Genomic DNA, 25157 nt, shown 5'->3' on the forward strand with positions numbered 1-25157 from the left:
TCTAAAATATTTATGTGTGCATATTGAAAGAGGTAATGTACCCAATATAGTAAATTATTCCAGATTATTCCGGATACTAAGTCAAGCCCGGGGGTTGGGTACGGGGCGCCGGCATTTAGGATCCCGGCGGTCAGAAACCCGATGCCGGCAGGTTTGGGATACCGATATGTGCAGGTAAGTATCCTAACCCTACCCCTACTACTACCCCTAAACCTAACCCTCCTCCCGTGGCCTAACCCTAACCCTCCCTTCCCGCAGCCTAAATCTAACTCCTCCCCCCACAGCCTAACTCTCCCCCTAGTGCCTAACACCTAATCTTAACCCTCCCCCTAACACCAATACTTACCGTCGGAATGCTGGCGCCGGGATTCTGGCTGGTGTCGGGATTTTGGCTCCGGTATTCTGAGTGCCGCCACCCCAACAGCCGGGATATGAACTGCATCCCCACCCCGGAATTCCATGGACTGTATGCTACTCCTCTGTGTCTTCTAATATCCTTAGAATTTACAGGAATAGTGCATGTACAATGAGTATTAGTAACTAATTGAATTGATGCATTCTTACTTAACAATGGAAGTATACAAAATCATTGTGTAAATAACAGAATACTAGGCCCTTCAGTCATAGATTCAGGGCCGGATGAAGGGCCACATGGGCCTGTGACTACAAATGTTCAAGAGCCTATACTGAGTAGGAAAGGAGCTGTGATCAGTGCTGTGTGGGTGTGGCTAGAGCAACGTGGGTGTGTTTACCCCATACACCACAGGTGTAGTTAGAGTTATGGTGCATACACACGATCAGATTTTTTCTTCAGATATGGACGATAACGATTTAAAAATCGTTCAGTCGTTCATATCTGATGAAAAATCGTTCATATCTGACATGCCTGAACGATGGACGATCAACGATGCGCGTTCCCGTTTGTCAGATAACGATATCTGACATCTGATGGGTTTGCAGTCAGACTTGGACGATTCCATTCATTTTAATGCAGTTAAAAATCGTTCAATCGTTCAAATCGTTCAAATCGTTCAAAACTTTGGTCAAATCGTCCAAATCGTTCAAATCGTTTAATCGTTCAGTCGTTCATCTGACAAATCTGACAAGTCTGACAAATCTGACCGTGTGTACGCTCCATTACTCACTGCCGAAAATAATGTTGTTGGCCTATTGTGTAACTAATATCCAAGTAATAAACAAAGCAAAATGTAAACTTCAATAAATATTTATTTAGAGTTACATTTCAACTAGATAGTGTAAGTGTTTAAATAAGTAAAATAATGGAAATAAATACAGCAAGTACACATTTATTAAAACATTTACTAAGACATATTCATAAATCAAAATGGAACGCTATTTTTTTTTTACTCTAAACTTGGCATTGCATATCTGCAGCACGTTTGTTGTACTGAGGCTCCTAAGAGCTTATTGCAACTCTCAAACATAATGTCAAATGGGATTTTGTCAAATGAGTACATCTTAATTAAATTCATTGAAGAAAATAAGGATTCACACAAATAAGTGGAAATAAAAAATGAAGTTAGATAAGCTGCAACTCTCCACATATTAGGATATTTTTCTGTACGAAGTAAATTCCCAAAACTGCTTTGATTGGAAGCCTTTCATTTCAGAAAAAGATCACAGCTTAATTTCAACATTTCATCTTCAACCTTCACTGGGTCAGTTTCTATGAACTATCCTATTATTCTGGCTGTGTTTAACACGTTGATGTTATCTTTAAATGAAAATAAGATAAATGTCAAAACTTCTATTTTTGAGAAGTCCTCCAACTACCTCTTAAATTTGTTTAGTAACATAGTAACTGCTCACCTTATTTTTGAAACTACTTTTATGACCGTCAGTACACTCCACTCCTAAATTGTTGACATTTTGTACATTGCCTCGTTTTAATTGCAGTGTGAATAGTGACAATTTGACTTTGAATGTTTTCAATTATAGTTTTGTGTTTTCCTCGAAGTTCTAAATCTGGTTCAACTTTTCAGTAATGTCACAAAGAAACGCAAGGTTCAATATCGACTCTTTGTCATTCATTTGAGGATATGATTCCCCTTTGGCGGTCAAAAATATTTTTATTTCAGGCATAAGATCTCTGAATCTGTTTAAAAATTTTGCACAGCTTAGCCATCTTTTGTCAGTATGCAACAAGTGGTCACCACGGTCAGCTTCACATTCTTCAAGTAAACGTTCAAAACTGGCTTTTTTGTAAGCTTCTTGCACGAATGGAATTGACTATTTTGAAGGCAACACTCATCACCTCATTAGAATGCAGTATTTTTGAGCATAGGGACTGCTGATGAACAGTACAATGGTAACTAAGAAAACTTGGTATTCCTTACATAGAAACATGGAAACATAGACTTTGACGGCAGATAAAAAAAACTTGGCCCATCTAGTCTGCCCTTCATCATTTCTACATAAAGTTACAACTCCAACTTGATTACCAACCATAGAAGCAGCACCCTCAGGGCAGTGAGGTCATTGCCCGCCGCACAGGGCACACACCACTCTGTGGGCGAAACCGGATGCCGCCACTATCTTTAATGGACGGGCTGCTGACAGCGCAAACAATCGGGTGCGGCACCTGTTTAAATTTGGCACTGGCTGTGAGCCAATCACGGTTCGCGGACTGGCAGCCAAACACAAGCAGCTGCGGCAAGCCAGTTACAACTCGCTGCATCATAACTCCGCCCACTCACAGGGCCTGACGTCAGACGTCACCAAGCAGAGACTTCAGTTTGGCAGCATCGATCAGGATCAGACCTCTGATGAAGAGCTTCAGCTGCTGAGAAAGAGGCGAGAAGACGGTGCTGCTGACAAGGACCGGCCAGCCGCAAAAGAAAGAAGGTGTGGACCAGACAGTGCTGCAGGTGGTGGGTAGCAAAGAGCTAAACAAAGCACCCCACTGCAGCCACTTCCAGTTTACCGGTAAACAGAGCTTTGGCAACCAGTACTTTACACCCCATACCACCAGGTGTTTGGCATTAGGTGCGTGGGTGCAATCAGGCCATGCCACAAGTATAATTGACTCTGGACATTAGGCTAATGTCACTTTATGTGCCCAAAGGTAGGCAGGCAGTATCCTGAGACCCTGGTGAGTGGCTGGGCATTAGGCCCAGGCCACTCTTTACTAATAGATAGGTAAGGGGGGAGTGTCTACTGTGTGGCATAATGTGTATAGGGGCTGTACTGTGTGGTGTATAAGGGTCACTACTGTGTGGTGTATAAGTGGCTGTACTGTGTTGTGTATAAGGGGCTGTACTGTGTGGTGTATAAGTGGCTAATTTGTGTGGTGTATTAAGGGCACTACTGTGGTGTATAAGAATCTGTACTGTGTGGTGTATAAGGGGCACTACTGTGTGGTGTATAAGGGGCTGTATTGTCTGGTGTATACAGGGATGTACTGTGTGGTTTATAAGGGGCTTTACTGTGTGGCTTAATGTGCAATAAGGGGCATTACTGTGTGGTATAATGTGAAAGGGGCTTTACTGTGTGTCGTAATTTGAATTGGTACTATTGTGTGGCCACACCCCTTCCCTGCGAGGTCACACCCTTATTTTTGTTGCATTCACTGTCCGTAATAAAACTGGCGCACCATTACCATTTCTGTCACAGGGCACCAAAATGTCTAGTTACGGTTCTGAGCACCATCAGTGGTAATTGAAACTAGCTTATGAATTGGGAAGCCTGAACGAGTAATGAAATCCTTAAATGGATTGAACATATTTATACCTCTTGTTTGTTCCTTCAATGCTATAATAGTTAGCAACTCTTCTTTACTGGATATATTATGGAATAATTAGAATACATTCGAATACCACCCACAGCTATAGCGAGCGTCCATGATGATGGTCTTGCGGATGGTCCATGATGATGGTCTTGCGACGAGACCCTGCGGTAGGGTCTTGGTGACAGCAAGCCCTGGAGTGATTTTGGCTCTATCAGAGCCAAAATCACTCCCACTGACATCACTAGTGATGTCAGTGGGGCCGGACTCAGACGGTAGGCGTTCCCATGGGAACGCCTCCGTCTGGCAGCCACGTCCCCGGCATGCCCACCAAAGGGGGCGTGCTGTCAGTCACCATCGACAGCACGCCCCCTTTGGTGCGAGACCCATAACGACGGCTTGACCGTCGTTATTCGGGTCTTGCGCATGCGCACGATGGGGCTCCCTTCGTCGTGCGCATTCGCAATTCGGCACTATCAACCCTCTTGCGAGCGTCCTGTTCTCGTGAGCGGGTCTGAATCAGCCCCAGAGTCTCCAATGGCGTGTCAGCAGAGAAATAGACCTTGCGGGAGCTGCTCCTGTACTATCCACCTCCAGCATTGATGTTGCAACCGAGTTAGGTTGTGGGACTCCCACAATTCCCAGTGGGTGAGGTCAGAACCTATGGGAGTTATGGGGAGTGATGATTGTACAACTGCTGGGACTTGTGTGGTGATGTTACAGGTGACTACAGATTACAGGGGGTCATTCAGACCCGGTCGTTAGCGCCGATGCGCTCGGACCGGGTCGATGGCCCCCCACAGAGCATGCCCATGACGGCGCCGTCGTGCGCATGCGTGAGACTCGCTACGACCGACAGCGTTGGTCGTAGCGGGTCTCGATCCAAAGGGGGCGAGCTGTCGATGTTGATTGACAGCTCGCCCCGTTTGGAAGGCGGGCCGGGGGAGTGGCAGCCCAAATGGGGGCATTCCCATGGGAACGCCTACCATTTGGGGGCGGCCCCACTGACATCACTAGTGATGTCAGTGGAGAGCTTCCGGCTCAGACAGAGCCGAAAGCTCTCCGGGGCTTACGACAAGGGAGACCCTACCCTAGGGTCTCGTCGTAAGCCCCGATGGTCGCGATGGTCTTGACCATCGCGACCATCACCTTAGGCGGTCGTAAGGCTGTGGGTGTTAACCCACAGCCTTACCACCGCAATGGAGGACGTCTTGAAATTACAAGACGTCCTCCCCTCATTCAGACCGACCGCACGCTCTGTGCGACCGGCTCTGAATGAGGTCCACAGTGTGGTTGACGGTGACCAGTGGACCGCGGTCGACGTGATCAGTGCCGCTGTCTCCCTAAATACATCAAAATAGAAAATTTGCATTATTTTGTGGGAAAATTAGAAATACAATTTTACTACTTATAATTTATGGACGGCTGTATGGTCATCTAGGCAGCTAGTCATCATCATGCTACCATGACGCTGGGTTTATTGCTATATGGAGGCCTGGAGCTGTAGCTCCATCTGTCCCATTGTTAATCTGGCCCTGCATAAATTTAAGTATATAGAATTTTTTATCCTCTGGGTTTGTATTTAGTTTACAGCATTTGAAGCTAAATATCTATAGCAACACTCTTCTGGTTACAGGTTTTAGTGGTCAAGATCAATAAGTGCAGCTGATCAATAAGTGCAGCTTAAAGGTTTATAGCATTAGATGATATTGTAACATAAAACGTACATGACTGTGAGAGGTCAATCCAATTTAATTACGAAAATACTTTCCAATTGAACTATACTATATCCAGTATACTAAATGTGTTTGCTATTTTGTTCAGGTTAAGCGGTGCCACAGAAAATTACATTCTAATATTCTAGTGATGTCTTGAGCAGCTGTCCTCAGCTGCTGAAAAACAATAGATCTCCTGTACATATATATATATTATAGTTTTATATATATACTTACTAGCAGTTGGAGGTGTTGTAGTTGTATGCATAGGTGTATTAGTTGCTTGCATAGGTGTTCTAGTTGTTGCTTTGCATAGGAGTCCTGACGCGTGAGTGGCCGACGTGCATGGACACCGAGAGGGGGGGGGGGCAGATACTAATTACCCGGGTCCAACGCTGCCCCCCCTTCCCTCTTAACTGTCAGCAGCAGCAGTAGCTGTCTCCTCTGCCTGTAATCGTGCAATCGTTCACCATCCTGTGCAGTAGATAACGTGCCCACACTGAACGATATGTCATTCAGTGGAGGCACTGCCTCATCCCCGAACACTCAGAACCTGTCAATATCGGCAGGTTGGCCTGCATGTTCAGGCGATGATAGATGTCGAAAACGTCCTTGCGTGAGAGTGCATCGCTGGTCGTTTCCGACATTTTGCTGAACGAATAATAATATGATGTCGTAATCGTTCAATCGCTCATTTTTATCGTTTAGTGGATACGCACCTTTAAACAGTAATCGTAATTCATGAACTGCTAGAGTAGCCCTGCATGATAATTGCTCTATTATGATGCCACTCATCTACTGTAGCTCTGGCCAGATACACCCAGTTTTAGCACTTTCATTTGCAGGCCAAGTGCGTGGTGTCTGCAGGGGTGCAAAGTTTTTCAAAAGCTGATTGGTGAAGCTGGGTAGATGTTTCTTACTCACTATAGGTGCATACATGAAAAAAACTTATATTTTGTTTTATGTGCTGAGACTATTTATATCTCATTTACAGCAACACAACTAGATTTTCTGGAGGCAGCACAGTCCTTTTCTCCCTACAGGAGGATTTGATTTTTCTGTCACCTCTGTGCTGTTCACAAACAAAAAAAATGTCAGCTGCTCAATCAATCTGGTAGTACTTTTTTCAGGTGCATGAAAGGGAGGGATCATACCAAGTAGAAAAGGGAGGGGGGTTTAACCCCCTATTGTTCCTCAGCACACTGAATTATACTAGCAACAATATATGAACATTATATGGTAATAGAATTTCAGAGATATTGGTTGCATGCTTTTACAAATACATGGGAAACTGCTAGGCCTCGTCATGGCTTCTCTGTCACTAGTAGTCCCTAACACTAAAAGGTTCATGTCCGGGTCGCAGAGCACCCCAAAATAACGTCCAGCCCAGGACCCCCCCAGGGCATCACACGAAAAAAGCAAAATGAGTGACAGTGCAGTGTCAAGTATAGATGTATGCAAGTAATTATTAAGTGTTGAAAAAGTACTACCAGATTAATTGAGCAGCTTCCATTTTTTTGTTTGTGATCAGGAGATGCATGAATGAGCCAGCATTAGCAGGGCATGCTGGTTCTAGTAGTGCTAGTTGGAGTTCCCAGGGGTGATTCCCAGGTAAGCTGGCTCTCAATTCGGATGCATTTATGTATGTGCCTTTATCATAAGGCCTGACATTTGCCAAAATATATATGTGCCTTTATTATGAGGCTTTAATTGGCATACATTACATTTGGGGTGAGCGTTTGGGCGTAGGGGCCCCCGAGGCTGATCTGGCTTGGCCTCCTCAGGGCATCACCACTTAATACACATAGTTACTTTTCACATCACCTTTTATGTTTGTTTATTATTCATGTAATTTTTCACAAATATTTTAACTCTTTTTTTCAACACTTAATAATTACTTGCACACATCTATACTTTACACTGCACTGTCACTCTTTTTCCTTTTTTCGTGTGATACCCTGGGGGGGTCCTGGGCTGGATGTTATTTTGGGTTGCTCTGCACCCCGGACGTGAACCTTTTAGTGTTAGGGACTGCTAGTGACAGAGAAGCCGTGACGAGGCCTCGCAGCCTCCCATGTATTTGCAAATGCATGCAACCAATATCTCTGAAATTCTATTACCATATAGTGTTCATATATTGTTGAAAGTATAATTCAGTGTGCTGAGGAACAATAGGGGGTTAAACCCCCCTCCCTTTTCTACCTCTGTGCTGTTAGTTACAGAGTATGTCTTACCCTATGAGGTATATTTACTAAAGGTCAATTTTTATTGATTTAAAATCGATGAAAATCGATCAACATTGTTGTGTTTCTGGGGCTAAATCACACATTGACTAACAATTTTTTATTTGTTTTTTTAAGCATAAGTAAATGTGTGATTTAGCCCCAGAAACACAACATCGATGCTGATCAATTTTCAGTGATTTAATATTGAAATGGAACTTTAGTAGATATACACAGGGCCGCAACTAGGGGGGAGGGGGGGTGCTAAAGGGGTACGTGGTCCGGGTGCCGGACTTGAGGGAGTACTGAGGAGAGGCTGCCGGGAGGCTAGGTTGCTGCTCTTGTGGGTTTGGAGCTGCATCCTGGCCTTGAGAGGCACAGAGTCTAATGTGTTGCAAGCCAATCAGTGCTCATGGACCGTCGCAAGCCAATCAGTGCTTGTGGACCAGCAGCCAATCAGCAGAGGCTGCCAGTACGTGAGCTCCAATTGGTTCGCGAGCGGCGCCACATTACAATGTCGGCAGTACTGACAGTTCTCCAGTGTGTGGCAGCCCCATCCCACGCCACCCCGAGCTCACCCACGGCACGGCCTTGGCAGGTAAGAGAAGGGAGATGGGGCCTTACTGTGGCTTACTGTAAAGAGGCCTTACTGTGGCATAATGTGTAAGGAGCCTTACTGTGGCATAATGTGTAAGGGGCCTTACTGTGGCATAATGTAAAAGGGGCCTTAGTGTGGCATAATGTGTAAGGAGCCTTACTGTGGCATAATGTGTAAGGGGCCTTACTGTGGCATAATGTAAAAGGGGCCTTACTGTGGCATAATGTATATGGGGCATTACTGTGGCATAATGTATATGGGGCATTACTGTGGAATAACGCATAAGGGGCATTACTGTGGAATAACGCATAAGGGGCATTACTGTGGCAGAATGTGTTGTAAGGAGCATTACTGTGTTGCAGAATGTGTTGTAAGGGGCATTTCTGTGTTGCATAATGTGTGGTAATGGACATTACTGTGGCAGAATGTGTTGGAAGGGGCATTACTGTGGCATAATGTGTAATAAGGGACATTACTGTGTGGCATAATGTGTTGTAAGGGGCATTACTGTGGCATAATGTGTTATAATGGGCATTACTGTGTCACAAACACCCTTTTCGTCCTCTATGTTGTATTTTTTTGGGGGGGCTGCCAAATTTTGGCCTTGCCCCGGGTGACAAAAATCCTAGTTTTGGCCCTGATATACCCCTATATCTTCTATTTAAGTGGACACATTCCTGGGTGTACTTCAGTCAATGCATTAAAAACACAAAAAGTGACAACTATAATCAGCGCTTTTTTCCAATTAAAAGAGAGTACTTATACACAGATAAAAGATACTGCTACTCACCTAAAGTTACTAGTAACTTTCACACTGAAGTCTTCAGATGCTGATTTTTTTTTTCAACTTCTGAAATGATTACACTGATTTCTTCTTGTTTCCAGTACTAGTTATAAGAATTAAAAATTATACAGAAAAAACAAAGGGTGCCACAACTGTGTACTATTGAGTACCAGCATAAAAACAGTACTGCATGTAATAAATACAATTCCAGTGTTCCCTCAGTCTAATAATTATTGTAAAGTGCAGAGGAATATGCTGATGCTATTTAACTGTAAATACATAAATGATAATAAGACATAAATGAAATGAAGCAGGGCTGAAACTAGGATATCTGTCACCCGGTGCAAGGCAGAAATTTTGCGCCCCCCTCCCTTCCCGTACCTGGATTTTGTCCTTGCTCCTCCATAAGGCAGTGCACTACTCAGACGTCCCTGGTATAGTGACTTACATTATTCCATACACCATAATGCCCATTACACATTATGCCACACACTGTAATGCCTATTACCAAAGTGCCACTTACATATTTGCCCGACACCATTTTATGCCCCACAGTAATGCTTCTAATTACTTTAAAATTACCTGCTCGTTGCCAGGGGGTTTCATGCTTGTTAGGGGATTTATGCTCATTGCCATGGGGTTTCATGCTTGTTGTCAGGGGTTCCATGCTCGTTGCCATGGGGTTCCATGCTCGTTGCCATGGGGTTCCATGCTCGTTGCCATGGGGTTCCATGCTTGTTGCCATGGGGGTTTATGCTCGTTGCCAGGGGGGTTTGAAGGGAGAAGATGCAGCTCTCAGCATCCTTTCCCTGCAGCGCCAGCGTTCCCGGCACTTCCGGGAACGCTGTGTGCATTGCGCTCTGCTAATAGACACTAGAGGTCCAGTAGGACCTCTAGCATCTGTCTCTTCCTTGGCGGTGGCCATTTTTTGATGGCCGTTTTCAGCAGAGTCCATGCGGACGGCTAGTCCGCATGGAATCTGCTGAAAACGGCCATCCACAAATGGCCGCCGCCAAGAAAGAGACAGACACTAGAGGTCCAGAAAGGACCTCTAGCATTAGTCTCCTCTTCGGCGGCGGCCATTTTCAGATGGCAGAGTCTGCTTTTTCACCCCCCCCCGCAATCCCCTCCCGGTGCACGTGCACCTCTAGCCCCCCCCTAGTTGCGGCCCTGAATGAAGCAATATATTAGGGTGGTCATAGTGTTACTATGTTGGACTTTGAAATTACATATGACTCATCCCGTTGTGCGCATTTGTAGGTGTAGCAGCAAGTCTGCAAAGCCAGGTGCAGTTCCAGGTACCGTGAAGTGTATCCGCAGTTTGAAATGTTTTAGGTGTACAACAAGGTGAACTTATGCATTTAAAGAAGCTCTATGGGTTCATTGTCTTTACAATTATAAATGACTTAATGTTTCTATTACTAATGTTATTATTTATTAGCACAGCTTATAGATAATAATGTAATGTTTATAGTACAAAATCAGTTCTTTTTACATTGTCATTAAAACATGTTAAGCTGTTAGCCATGCTAGTTATATGACTCTTGTTATAGGACTTAGAACAGTTTCAACGCAAACTTGATATTCTCGGGCCAGACATTGAGACTTCTGAAGTCTACAAGTATGAATGCACATCTCGGGAAGCCTTTGGAATCATACAGAATTTAAGCACACAGGTCCAAGCCTTGCAGAACGAAGCAAAGGACTTGAAGGAACTGCAGGAACTTCTAGAAACGACAGTTGTCGACTTCTCCATTTTAAACTAGTATGTTATCTACACTTTTTGTGATATTCTGGAAATGCGGGAGCAAGGGACAATTATCAGTGTAATAATAAGAAATTATAATGTAATCATACAAAATGGTGTAGGCTCATGTATTTAAAAGTTAATTTTATGCAGTTGCTTTACTATTTTTTTCCTAACATTTAGTGCTGAGTTGATGTGATGCTCATAAAACATCTAATTTATGTCTGATATTATTTTATTTACTTGCCACAGCTGTGAGGACCTACTGCAGAATCTCAGCCGTGTGTGGCAGCATGTAGATTCAATCCTTAAAGATCAGGACATCTGGAAGACGGAACTGTGGCAGGACATGGACACAGAGGAACTGTACAAGAGAACCAGGCAGCACCTGATTCTTCTGCAGTCTCTCCCAGGAGAGGTCCAAGAATGGGATGTTTACAAGCAAGCACTGGAAACTGTCAATATCATGCATGTTAGTTGGTCTTTTGGTAAATTAAACTTGATGGAATGGAGCTAATGCACATGTACATTTTTGTCCCCATACAGGTATTGCGTAAGTACTGTATGTACTATGCAGGCCTCAGGTTCTTAATGTTTTTCATCTCAAACCCAAATGACAATGAATGATATCAGCATTATTATCTAACATTCACTGTTTAATAATGGTTCACAGCTTTTTCTAAGCACTGAATATTGCAGTCAAAGGCCTAAATGTAATAGCTTACGATCTTAAACCACTGCGGGAATTCGAGTCTCCCTGTATTTTTAAAATGACAATCATTTTTAAGGCAAATTCAAGCTGGTTTAGCCTTTAAAATAATTGCCACTTTAAAAATACGGTGGGACTCGCAGAAATCCTCCCAACGGCTGAAGGTCAGAGCCTATTACATTTAGCCCAATGATTTAAGTTTAAAAGAAATTCTAGTAACCAGCGGAAAAGTAAATTAATTTGTCCTTTTGTAACAGGTCATACTAAAGTAGAAGTACTGTAACTCAAATGGCTAGTTATTTAGAGAATGGACCAAAGTGTGGACACAAATTACAAAAGCATTTGAAGATACAGTAGATTAAATTAATATGATGATGTTACAAAAAATAAGTAAAAAATATAAAATCAAGTAAATGTAGCAAAACAAAGAAATAAATTACTAAAATCAAAACCAGCAAAACAGTAGAAAGTTAAAGTAATAGTGTCCCTTTAATAAATTGTTTGTGTCTTTCAAACATAAACTATAAGAAAATAAAAAAAATAGGTAAATAAAAAAGGATAAATAAGTGCACATCAAATGGATCTGTCTTCACATCTATCTATCTATCTATCTATCTATCTATCTATCTATCTATCTATCTATCTATCTATCAATCTATCTATCTATCTATCTATCTATCTATCTATCTATCTATCTATCTATCTATCTATCTATCTATCTATCTATCTATCTATCTATCCATCCATCCATCTTTTTCCCACAAAACTTACTTGTAGTTATCCTATACACACACTATATTAATCAGTTTATAGTTGCATGTCTGGATGCCATTATGTGAATGATCTATTCCATAGTATTACATTAATTAATTTCTATTTTCTAAGCAGTTTTATGCAAGTGGTAGTGCACATCAATACATTGCACTGCTGCTTTTCACTTATTTATTTCAGTTGACCTTGCCATTAATAGAAGACCTAAGTAACCCTGCAATGAGGACAAGACACTGGAAACAACTTGTCCGTCAGACAGGAGGAATGCTTCGCGTTACTGCAGAAAGCTTGAAAGCAATGACCCTGGGTGATTTGCTTGCGATGGACTTGCAAAGTATGTTATGAAAATGACTATTTGTATTTAATTCATTCATGCTTAATAGGGTTAAATTAAGAGCATTTCCTATAACAACTAATCAGACTTTAACTGTCATTTTTATATGTAATTTTTCTCAGACATGTAATTTAACTGTCATTATTCCCTGAGCATTTACTGTTGAAGAATTAGGAAAAGAGATTTACACAATAGTGTAGCTTTATTACATGCATATTTAGCAAAAGGATAATTTCAGGTTATCCCCAGAAAACGCCAGTTTTTGTGGGGTACCCACATATGTTAAGTGTCCCCTGAATGTATCTGTAGGGTACTGCAGCAGATATCGGAGATATCTATGGGTTACCCCATTTTTGATCGCAATAGCAGTCCCCATGGGTTTCTTTGATTTTTTTTGTCAGAAGCCAATTAAGCTACCAATATGTTTTTGGAGTGTGGGGGGACATTAGAGCACCCTGAAAGAAGCCCATGCAAAAACTCCACACAGACAGTGCTTAGTTCAGAAACTGAACTATGAAGTAATGACAGCTAGGAAGTCATGCTAACCACTATGCCAACTGTGTTTCTCTAAAACGGCATCACAATGCATAATTTTTCCCCCCCACTACATTACTACCATCATTATCGCAGCTTGACACTGAAAATGGTGATTATAGATTATGAAAGTTTTTACAATATATTTTTTGTAAAATGAACCCTGACCATGTACAGTGTGATATATCATGCATCAGAACACACAGATGATGTAAGAACAACTGTGCAGCGAGCAATGCGTGATGCCAACACTGAAAACTCCTTAAAGAACTGTGAAGAAGTCTGGCTGAGCAGAATATTTGACCTTGGTCCTCATAGCAGAGTCATATCAGCCAGAGCTGAAAATGAGGTATGTGACGAGCATGAAATCATATGGGCAAACTAGTTCTCTCATTTAGTGGATAATGGATTAGAGATCAATTTAGCAATTGCGCAGTCACTAATAAAAATGTGCCCCTAAGTCGAGCTCTGAGCTTTTGAACTGCACATACAGTAGACTGAAAGGTAAAGGGGGTAAAGGGGATGGGGGGAAGGTAGGTATGGCGGGGATACTGGGGTGGATGGAGAGAGAGGGTAGGAGATGATGGGGATGGGAACGGGGAGGAGGGAGAGGGGTGGGGAGGGTAAAGGATGTGTGTTTGTGTGTGGAAAGGGGGGAGGGGAGGGAAGGAGACCTGATCCTGTTTGGAACGAGATCTGATCATGGGGTCGTGTGCGCTCTCTTGTAAGTGTAGGGCAAGGTGTTGTGATGCGTATAATGAGCCGTGTTGTGTTGAATAAAAGACAGACAACAAAATGGGGGGGCCATACCGTTTATTGAGTAGACACAATGCTGCTCCAGAGTGGTCTGGGGGAGAGGGGATGGGGGGGTCGGTAGGAAGTGGAGGAGGGTGTGTATAGGAGGGTAGGTACATGACTAGCTGGGAAGGTGGGTAGACCCTTTCAGGGGGCTCCTTACCGTGCGGTTCTTGACCAGCACGTCTTCCCTGCTGGACCTTTGGTCGACAGTCTTGTGAGCAGTCTGGGTATGTATGATGCCAATAAAGTCAATAATAAGTTCTAATGTTGGCGGCATCCCACACGGTGGTGTGTTCGTACCTACTGGTCGGTGTTTCTGAGGTATACTGATGCGGCCGAACTGTCTATTAATGAGTAAGCCTTCCCTCGTCTTGTTGTGTCCTGCTGGTTCTGTCGCAGGAACTCTGGTGGTGCATTACGCGCCTCGGACGGGTTATAAGCGCAAACGTCTGGTGGTGACGACAGTGTGGCATGGTGGAAGTAACCACCCACCCAGGACTAGATGAGGGTGCCTTTGGCTGATGGTGCTACCGACTGGCCTGAGGCGGTGGGTGCAATTCCTCTCTGTGATTACCTGTGCTCTCCGTGTATGCTGAGCACGGTGGTGCTTGTGGCTGGGTGCGTTAAACAGGGGTGTGCTCGATCCGGTCCAGGACAGGCTGCCGATTGCTAAGGGTGCTCACGGCTGCATGGAACGGGGAGTGCCCTGTCGCAGTGGGTGTCCACGGTATTAATGGGGCAGAAACTGTGGGTTGGGTAGCTCTGCATGATGCGGTGATAAGCGGTGGTTAAGGAATCACAGCGCTGGTTCTGGATACCAGTGTGGACATGCCGAAGGTTGAAGGCGAGGATGGGATCTGCAGTAGTGCGGTTCCTGACGCGTTTCGGCTCGTGAGCCTTCTTCCAGGAGGTTACCAATTTTCTGTAGTAGCAGCAGGTATTTATGTCGCACTTCTGGGTGCACATTTTAGCAATAATGAATTACAACTTGCCAGTCACAGAGCTATTCTCGTGAACTAGTGTACTGCTGGAAATACTGTATTTGGGACTGATTCTGAGTTCGGAGCAATGCAGAAAGAGCAAGTAACTTTGTATCTGCAACAAACTGTATTACAATGCAAGAGGTGTAAATACATTTACCTTTTTTGCATACTGGTTGCTGTAGCCCACAAATGCTGCCCATTTTTATTGTTACACTGCAATTTAGATTTACTGTAAGTTTGGACATGCTCCTCTCACATCTAAATCTCTTTGCACATTTTACATCTGCCCCACCTGCAGTGCAACATGGTTTTACCAAGGTGCAAATTTATTTGCTTTATTTGGCTTTGCTTGTACCTCAGAATCAGCCCTTTTGTGTCATAGATATTATGGACTAAAGTGACTAAAGGGTCCAATTCAGACCCGCTCGTTTGATGCGTTTGAACGCACCCAGCATATGCAAATCCAGCAAAGGCAGGAGATTGCACGGCAAGGCATTAGCACGCCCACTATGTCTTGGCGTGCAATCGCGGTGTGTTTGCAGATGCCCACTAGCCTGTCTTAAGATGCCCACTTATGCAAGTCATCTCCAGGAAGTGTATGCAGTCATCGGTAACATCGAGTACCATCGAATGCGATCGCAGCACTTGTGGTTGACCTTATCCTACCACAAGCACTGCGAGTGCTTCAGTGTGAAATACAACCAAGTAACGTGTACTATGACACTCTGTAATAATTATGCACACCTCTGAAACGGCATTAAGACGCTCAGACATGCCTGCATTCGCACCACCACTCCCCCATTTCCATCGACCAACCCCTGTTACCACCCACAAATGGCTTGTCCTGTCACTCACTCGAGCGAGCAATCTATGTGCAGCGAGCGAACGCTTTCCGATTGCATGGACTAGTTCGCGCACGTGCTCTGCAATGCATACACATGCGCACATTGCGAACCGTCGGCAGGTTCGAGATGACGCAGCCTAGCGAGCGGGTCTGAATCGGGCCCGAAGTTCCATCAAACGGTTATGGCTTCATGTCAGCAACATAAGATCAAAACATTCATACAAACTTATGTCCTTTATTTTATTCCAGGAAATTGCGAGTTCAATGTCTGGTAGTCATTACACCAAAGGAGATATAGGTAGGAATTTAACAACTGGGAAAGGAAGCAGAAGGCTAAGCAAGCAGTCTGACCGTGGCCTTCCATTGTCCAAAAAGGCAGGCAGGGGAAGCACACTGTCCTTGTATGAGTCTCTGAAACATATAGAGGTAATGAAGGCTCAGTTCATAGATATGTTGGATTTTCCATTGCCTAATGTTCAATTTTTATTCTGATCTTCAAACTTCTGTTTTAAGCTGAAACCCTGCTGTGCTGTGTGTCTGACAGCGGAGTTTCTGCCTATTGGCCTCTAAAATAAAATCTCAAAGCAAGCAGTACAGGGCAGTTGCAGCTTCACTTATATTTTTATTTGATGTCTATAGATGGCAGTTAGTGTTTTTTTGTTTTTTTACATGAAACCTCCACTTAAGTGATTTGTTCTTTAATTATATTACCATAATGCACCATAATTGCTTGTTACTTATTTAGTAATTATGTGACTAATTGTATGTATTAATGCAAATAAAAAATAGGGTAATTTTTATACATAGTTTAACAGCATAGAATTCCATTCTTTGTTAGTGCGTTACATACTGCTGAGTGTTTATGATGAGCTCCCGTCACTCTTTACAATACGCTTCGGTAATTATATAAATGTGCCCATTAGGAGTTTGGCAAAGTTCTGCTCCTGAGAAATACTGACTCTATATTCGAGGAACTGGAACATCACCAGATGGTGTTGACTAGTATACAGCCCTATGCAGAGGCTGGATCCTTCCTTGATGAAGTGACAAAATGGCAGAAGAAGTTGCAAGTTATTGAGACAACTGTGCACCTGTGGCTGTCTGTGCAAAACAAGTGGACTCAACTGGAAGAGGTTAGTTATTCATTATCTCTGATAATGGAAAAGCTTGTCTATCTATATCCCTTCTTCTCATCCAATGATGGTATAAGAGTTTCATTGAAAGGGTAACCACTTCGCCTGATTATATGTGATCATGTCTGAATGTAGGCTATGATGTGTTAGAAAATAGTCTTACAGATCATATTGTATTAGCACTATTTACAAATGTAAAGGATTTGAAAGTATAGAACCCTGCTAAACAAGTATCTACCATTTAGTATGTATTTGGAAGCCATTACGTTAGATAACATTTTGTATAACCCATCAGACATTTATTACCATTGAGTCTTTTTGTAAACCCACATATCTCCCCAATCCACGCCTCCATCCACATATCTGTTCTCCGTCCCCCTCCATCCCCGTCCTCCATCCCAGCCCCACCCTCCTATATTTACCTTGTGGGGGCTTCTCTCCTCAGTTGTTATTGAGATGCTTTATAGTGAAGTGTATGTATTATTTTCCCATTTTATGACACTTACATCTTCCAAAGTTTTATTATAAGTCACATATACCCCTTAATTTAGTGTGTATACTGGTTATATAATCTACACCTGCTTTAATACACAGCTTTATTGCTTTTGCCTGGAGATCATATGGTGGGAGTGTATGTATAAAACTGAATAAATGTCTAACAGCAATCACATGGTTTTTAATAATTCTACCCATTTGTCCCATTTATGGCCATGCCAGTGCCGAATGATCAGCATAAAGACACAGGACTATAGCTCACCTTCCTGCACCCATGCAGCTTTTGCTTCTTCTATCTTATGGTGCACTACAATGTGCCATGCTTAACTATAATGTACTATTCAGTTTATATTTAAATATAATAGACTAGTATAACGGACCCGGCATATGCCAGTTCATCTCAGTCACTAATTTCTGCTGGGCCCCACCCTAGTCTGGTCGAAGCCGTTCCCTCCAGGGGTTCCTCAACCCTTCACCTGCTTTGTCCCCATGGCTCCATCCCGACGCCAACCCCCCTTTCCCATCACTTTGTCTCACCATTACGCGCGCAATGAAGAGATGGGACAGACCTTCTACAATTATAACACAGATTTAAATATTTAAATATAACATGACATTGTATTTATGAATTTGAAAGAAGAATCCATTAAGCTTCCAAAATAACCCTGAGTGTGGCAAGAACTTTCATTAATGGCCAACAAGGGCAAATATACAGAGAGATTTTTACAGAGTTTCATAAATTACATTTTAATAATAGAACTAAAACAATTCATACATTTGTAAGTTCTTTCCCTACTTAACAGTGTTCTACAGTATTAGCCCTTACATACCTGCTCCTAAAATAAGTGATGTAATATATATAATATCATTTCTATATACTCTTCATCTTCATATTTGTGCATTCTGAATACCTGGGTGGTTACAGCTCAAAATCGGGTAGTATGGTTGTAACAGATTTACAAGATTAAATATGTTATATTTATTTCCCACAGGTGTTTTCAACATTGGCATTTCGTGTGGCAATGCCCAGAGAAGCCATTTTGTTTGCTGATGTACATCATCATTTTTGCCGGCTTATGAAGTCGGTGGAAGAGAATCCAAACATCTTGCAGAACTGCATGCGAAGAGGTTAGTGGAGGTGACATGCCTATCTTAATGGTTTAGCTTCATGAATTTGGGCAGTTAACTGTTGACTTAGTACCCTTCTGTTTCATGGAGATGAAGGGTCTTATTTAGAGTTGGACAAATTTATGCTCTGAACATCAGCAGAAAAAGACCTACTTTACATGTATGTTCATTTAAATTTATATCCAGATGCGTCCATTGCACAAAGTATACGTCAGACATACAAATCTGTATATTTATGCCTGACAATAGCATAGAGATGAAGCTTGACAGTGTTAATAGTAAATGCTAAAGTGATATTACCTTATTTGTACACAATTTAATAATATAATTAAGTGCTATAGAGTAAATGCTAAGTTGCGTTACTCTGTTTTGTACATAATATAATAATGTAATTGTCATGAACAGAATAGAATATTGTTTTTTTATGATTACTAATGAAGCAAAATTAGCATTTTCAATATAAACTGTAATTTAAATACAAAACACCTCCACATATGTTGATTAATATCCAGAATGATCAGCTAGTTATCATCATCAATTTATATATTTATAAAAGCCCAGAGGCACAGCTGGTGGGGCTGTGCCAGCATGGGATCCGGAGTTGCCTCTGCGATGCCGAAGTGTAGTGGGGGCAGGGCTGGCACACAGTTATTCCTTCCCAAGGGCTGTGCTCTGCAGCAATAGGCTGCACAGCCCCTGTCTCCCCTTCCTGTCTGAGCATGGCCACGCCTCCTCACTGACGGCAGCCTTGGCAGGACACGCTTGATAGGCAGATGCTTACTGCTTATTGGGCACGGTTGTGTGGTTGCTACAGGAGAGAAACTGACTAAACAGATGAGATCTACTCCAGGTAAGTTAGACTATGTGGGGGTGAGGTTGGGTATAGTTTATGATAGGTAATACTAACAGTAAGGGAAGTAGGTGGGCACAGTGATGAGTCTTTGCCACGGGTGACTGAAAGGATAGATTAATCCCTGTACCAGCCCTCCAGGTTTATTGCAATATATACACCCAAAAGGCTTAGCATGGAATTACATGCACATCTAATTTTGTTACAGTTATGTGTACATAACCTTAAAGTATTCATTTTAGAGCAAAACATCATGGCAGCTATTAACAGAGATAGCAATTAACTGCAAATAAAGGTAAAAGACAGTTGACACACTGCCTTTTATTAATGAATGTCATGTCTCGCTTTCATTAATACTGTAAAAAACTTGTTAACTTGTTAAAGAGTCACATTATTATATAACAAAGTACATTAATAAACCAACTAAACTTAAGAAAAGTTAATACAATGTACTGTATGGTAACAAGTAAAATAATTATTTAGCAAAAATTATAATATTCTTCTCAGTGTGCCCCAACAGATGGTAACTGTTTTCATTTTGGATTTAAAATAATTATTTGTGGTAGTATTCCAAACTATTCAGATTAAAAATGTAAAATACCCAAGTATAATAAAGAATTGAACAAGAGGGAATGACATTTTAATTTTACAAATGAAAAACTGAATAATGATTGGTGAGGGGTGTCCGTTGCCCAGATACACACTTGAATCAAAACAGTTCTGTAGTTTAGATGGATGAGAAAGCTTCTAAAACCCTCCCAGTTAGTTACTGCATTAAAAGAAACTATAACATTATACCTGCACTCTAAGGGGTATGTTTACTAAAGGTTGATTTTAATTGGATTTTAAAATCAATAAAACTGTTCAAAATTGATCAAAATCGACGTTGAGTTTCTGAGCCTAAATCATACAGTTATTAACACTTACAAAAAACAAATAAAAAATTGTCTGTTAGCAAATGTCTGATTTAGACCCATATACACAAAATCAATGTTGATCGATTTTAAATAGATCAAAATCAATTAAAATCAACCCCCGTGCAGCCTTCAGACAGTCCCCCAAAGGTAAACAGTGTAAAAATTTTAAAAAAAAACACCTAAGGACGCCCTAAAAAAATCACTTTGAATTTGGGGGCAAAATAAAACATTTGGGGGGACAAAGTTAAAAACTAGTGAACTTGACTCTGGGGGTGTCCCCAAGTATGCCCCAGGTGTTTTTTTCATTGCAGCTGCTTGCGGCAGGTGGGTTTTTCACGATTTTTTCAACTCACTTTAGCAACTTTAAAATATGCTGAACCCCATTTTCAAGTACCCCAAATTTGCTGGGCATAGTTATTTTTCCCTAAAAAAACTTCTAAATGCTCTTCTGCATCACCTTATTCAAAGCCGCATTTATGCACCTGCCGCAGCTATTTGAAACCCTGACTTCCTTCATGAGATAAAAATGGGGGTACCCTTTGTCATCCCCTATGTCTACACATCTTTAGGGGGGTCCCTGTAATATTTCCCAAAAATTCCCATTGTGTTTTACCTGTAAAAAAGGGTTGAAAGTTTTAAAAAAAGTGACATAGGGTCCCCCTCCCAAAAGCAACAAAATGTCTAGGGGAACAAAATGTCCACCGTAATTTAGAAAGGAAACACCAGGCTGCAGGTACCAGTCCAGGTTTTAAATATAGGGGGAAAAAAAGACGTGGGGATCCCCCTATATTTAAGACCAGCACCAGACCCAACCGACTGGGGTGTAATGCCACAGCCTGGAGACCCAATCACCGGGGCTCCAGGTCCAAAGCATTAGCACCCCAAGTCAGTCAGCGCAAGTCGGTGAGCTTGGGGGAGTCGGGGGCCCCCCAAAGAAGGGTCCCCCCCCACCCGAGCAAATAATGTAAAACTATTGTATTTTACTGTGGAATTACCAGCCATTTTGCACTTGTGGAACTACAAGTACCAGCAGACATGCGGCACCTGTAACTTCACTGTAAAATAAATAGTTAAACAAAGACAAACACACACACACCGTGAGTAGTATAACTTTCTTACACATACCCATTCACACATACTTAACTATACCAGATGCTTCTGTACCCTTCTCCAGTAGAATCCGTGTTGACTGGCCCTGCAAAAATGATTTCATACTCACCTATATCCTGGCGCTGGTCTCCGCAGTAATCCATGAACTTGGCAAAACAAAATAATGAGTTCACGATCCACGTACCCAGGATCTGTATGTGTGTTGCCAAACATACAGATCCCTCCTGAATGCCAGCTGACGGGACTGCACGGGGCTTGCATGTCCCGTCAGACTTTAGAGCGGCCGGTGATTGGCGCCGGGTACTGACAGTTCTAAAGTGGCAACACACATACAGATCCTGGGTACGTGGATCGTGAACTCGTTTTTTTGTTTTGCCAAGTTCATGGATTACTGCAGAGACCAGCGCCAGGATATAGGTGAGTATGTTTTTTTTTTTGCAGGGACATTAAGTATTTTCTACTGGAGAAGGGGACAGAAGCATCTGGTATAGGTAAGTATGTGTGAATGGGTAGGTGTATGTAATAAAGTTATACTACTCCCTGCAGCCTGGTGTTGGTTTCTAAATTACGGTGGAACCCTAGACATTTTGTTCCCCGTATTTTTAGAAACCAGGACTGGTTGGCAAGCCTGGGGCTGGTTTGGCTTTTGGGAGGGGGGAAAACCCTATGTCATTTTTTTTTTAAACTTTAAGTTGGTTTTATACAGGTAAAACACAACAGGAATTTTAGGGGAATATTACAGGGACCCCCCTAAAGATGTGTAGACATAGGGGATCACTATGGTTACCCCCCATTTTTATGTCCTGAAGGAAGTGGGGGTTTCAAATAGCGGCAGCAGGTGCATTTTTGCAGATTTTTCAAAAAAATGCATTTAGGGACTTAAAAATATGCTAGTACCCATTTTCATGTACCCCAAATTTGATGGAACCACTTCACAAAAAAAAAAAACCTAACTGCATCACTTCTTCGTCGGGAAAAAAAACACCTGTCGCGGCTATTTAAAAACTCGACTTTCTTTTGCAGGCAAAAACGGGGGTACCCATAGTGATCCCCCTGGTCTGGGCTTCTTTAGGAGGGTCCTATAATTATTTCCCGAAAAATCCCATTTTTTTTCGCCGATCACAAGTTTCGCCTGTTCCCGATTTCGCCTACTTTCGCATTGAATACGGGGATCTAGCGGGCACACGCGCGAAAAGTTTTCGCCTCCAAACTGGCGATGTAGGCGAAAACGGGATTCACCGGCAGAGGTGAAAACGCTGCTTCAAATTGAATACAGCTCATAGATGCATAAAGATTATATTCTCAGGTAGGGGGAGGGGCAAAATGCATGTATATAATGGAAAATGAGTGTCTACTGGTATTTACTGAGTATTTTTTTTCTACAGGACTGCAGTCCCTGCTAGACATGTTGAACTACAAACTTGAGCGCTGCCAGCGTGCCATCCTACTTCATTTGGAGCAGAAAAGACAATCCTTTCCAAGGCTGTTCTTCTTGTCCTTAGAAGATACACTCAATATTGTGTGCTATGGTAAGTAATTATGCCACTTTGTCACTTCTGGCTGTAAATATACTGTTAATAGTAACTTACTCCAGCATTAAAGGGGGTACCAGACTCAGGACCATAATGATTCTGCTACTTGTGAAGAAAGGGTTCATCAGTAATAAGATTTTTGACAAGATGTAATTGTAGCCTTTTTTTCATTTACATATATTTTAATTTTTATTATTGTATTCTTCAATGGATTAAATAGATATAAGAATGTACAGTAAGTATGGAATGGGCATGAACAACTGCAGATCATCCAGTTATTACTGAGTTCACACTAATAGACTAGGGACCTGTGCATGTGCGCAAACACCGTCTTCTAGGGACTGCTTTGGCTACAGCAAAGCAGATGAGTGACTTCTTATTTGAAGCGCTCTCTCTGATAATCGCAGCTGGGACTGGCAATCCCAGGGTTAGAAAGCACCTCCTCCTGGGCTGCCTGTCCTGTGTGTGATTAGCAAACAGTGCTAATCCTACAAAGCCCTGCAGCCCCTAGATAAAATCTGCCACTGATCAACTCTATATAAAACAATAATAGTGATTCAATGATTCTTCAGTACATTGGTATATCTACACTCAGGGCCGCCATCAGGGGGGGACTGCCGGGCCTCCTGTCCCGGGCCTGGAGAGAGAGGGGGCCCGGGTAGCAGTGGGGAGTTAGAGTATCGGTGCTGCAGCATTTCAAGTACTATGGGGCCGGCCGCGAGCCAATTACAGCTTGTGGAACGGCAGCCAATCAGGAGAAGTCGCTCCTGATTGGCTGCTGAACCACGAGCGGTGATTGGCTCGCGGCCAGCTCAATAGTATTCAGCTGGCCGCGAGCCAAGCAGAAGCGGCTGCTCCTGATTGGCTGCCGTTATGCAAGCTATGATTGTCTCGTGGCCCGGCACCATAGTTCTAATGCCACAACGCAGATGCTCTTTTCCTCCCCCTGCCGCCTGGTGCATTACTCGCTGCTGCCACCCTGGCCCCTTTCTCAGGTACTTTTATATTCGTGTTGACCCTGTCTTGTGCCCCCATTCGAGAACAGCCAGCCTTCCCTAAGCACTCTCCTTCCCAACCTTCCTTCCTTCCCTGCCCCCCCCAGTCCAGCCAGCCTACTTTCCCTGCTCACCTCCCCACAGTGCAGCCAGCCTTCCTTCCCTGCCCACCCCCCCAGTGCAGCCAGCTTTCCTTCCCTGCCCCCCCAGTCCAGCCAGCCTTCCTTCCCTGCCCCCCCAGTGCAGCCAGCATTCCTTCCCTGCCTACCCCTCCAGTCCAGCAAGCCATCCTTCCCTGCCCCCCCAGTCCAGCCAGCATTCCTTCCCTGCCCACCCCCCAGTCCAGCAAGCCATCCTTCCCTGCCTACCCCCTCCCCCAGTTCAGCCAGCCTTCCCTGCACTCCCTCCCCCTTCTAGTCCAGCCAACCAGCCTGTCTTCCCTATTCTAGTCCAGCATGTCTTCCCTGGGGCACTCCTATGTCTAGCAAGCCTACCAGCCTTCCCTGCCCTGCCTCTCCCCTAGTCCAGCCGGCCTTCTCTGCCTTTTGCCTCCCCCAGACCAAACCAGCCTTCCCTGCCCTTTGCCACCCCACTCCACTCTTCCCAGCCAAGTGCCCCCACTTTTTTAGCCTTCCCTGCCCTGTGCTCCCCATTAATATCCAGTGTTTCCTACCCTGTGCCCCCCTCCACCATGTCTAGCCATCCCTGATTTACACACCAATTGATGCATCACCCCCGAAGTAACTCCACCCACATTATCCACAACTCCACCCAAGTCTGCCCTATACCCCGGGGGCCCTGCCTATTTTGTCAGTACTGAGCCTTAACATTTCTGATGGCAGCCCTGTCTACACTATATGCTGCCTATTATATGCAGAATGAAAAGTCAACTTTCATGTGTGCACAGCCTTCACTACCAACTCACTAGATGCTTTTAAATTTTAACTGACAATAAAACCAATCTGTCTGTGATCCAATATCCCTGGTTTATTGTTCTGAACAGCATGATATTCATCAAACTGCACATATTTTATTCCTTCTGTGAGCTCTCCCAGCATTTAATTCACTCTTGTTCTCAAGCATGGCCATAAATAAAGCATCATAGGCATTTTAGGTCACTCCGGAGTTACATATGTTAATTTGTAATTCAGGATGTTCCCCTCCTCAGCATTTGCTGCAGATTCCCGCTAGCTTTTTCTGTTGGATTCCATCA

At 43.1% G+C, this 25157-nt stretch overlaps 1 protein-coding gene across 1 annotated transcript in view; it reads left to right on the forward strand.

Annotated features, from left to right (window-relative positions):
- LOC148507539 (uncharacterized) overlaps nucleotides 1–25157 on the forward strand; it is a 662982-nt gene that overhangs the window by 105745 nt on the left and 532080 nt on the right. The window contains exons 27-34 of the mRNA XM_088445856.1: nucleotides 10618–10829; nucleotides 11064–11283; nucleotides 12472–12625; nucleotides 13357–13508; nucleotides 16034–16210; nucleotides 16708–16917; nucleotides 18405–18540; nucleotides 22803–22946. Coding sequence (XP_088301982.1) covers nucleotides 10618–10829; nucleotides 11064–11283; nucleotides 12472–12625; nucleotides 13357–13508; nucleotides 16034–16210; nucleotides 16708–16917; nucleotides 18405–18540; nucleotides 22803–22946 — 1405 coding nt within the window. The remainder of the gene's footprint in view (nucleotides 1–10617; nucleotides 10830–11063; nucleotides 11284–12471; nucleotides 12626–13356; nucleotides 13509–16033; nucleotides 16211–16707; nucleotides 16918–18404; nucleotides 18541–22802; nucleotides 22947–25157) is intronic.

This window comes from Taudactylus pleione, unplaced genomic scaffold, assembly GCF_031769625.1.
Source record: "Taudactylus pleione unplaced genomic scaffold, aTauple2 ptg000391l, whole genome shotgun sequence".
NCBI classification, from domain to species: domain Eukaryota; kingdom Metazoa; phylum Chordata; class Amphibia; order Anura; family Myobatrachidae; genus Taudactylus; species Taudactylus pleione.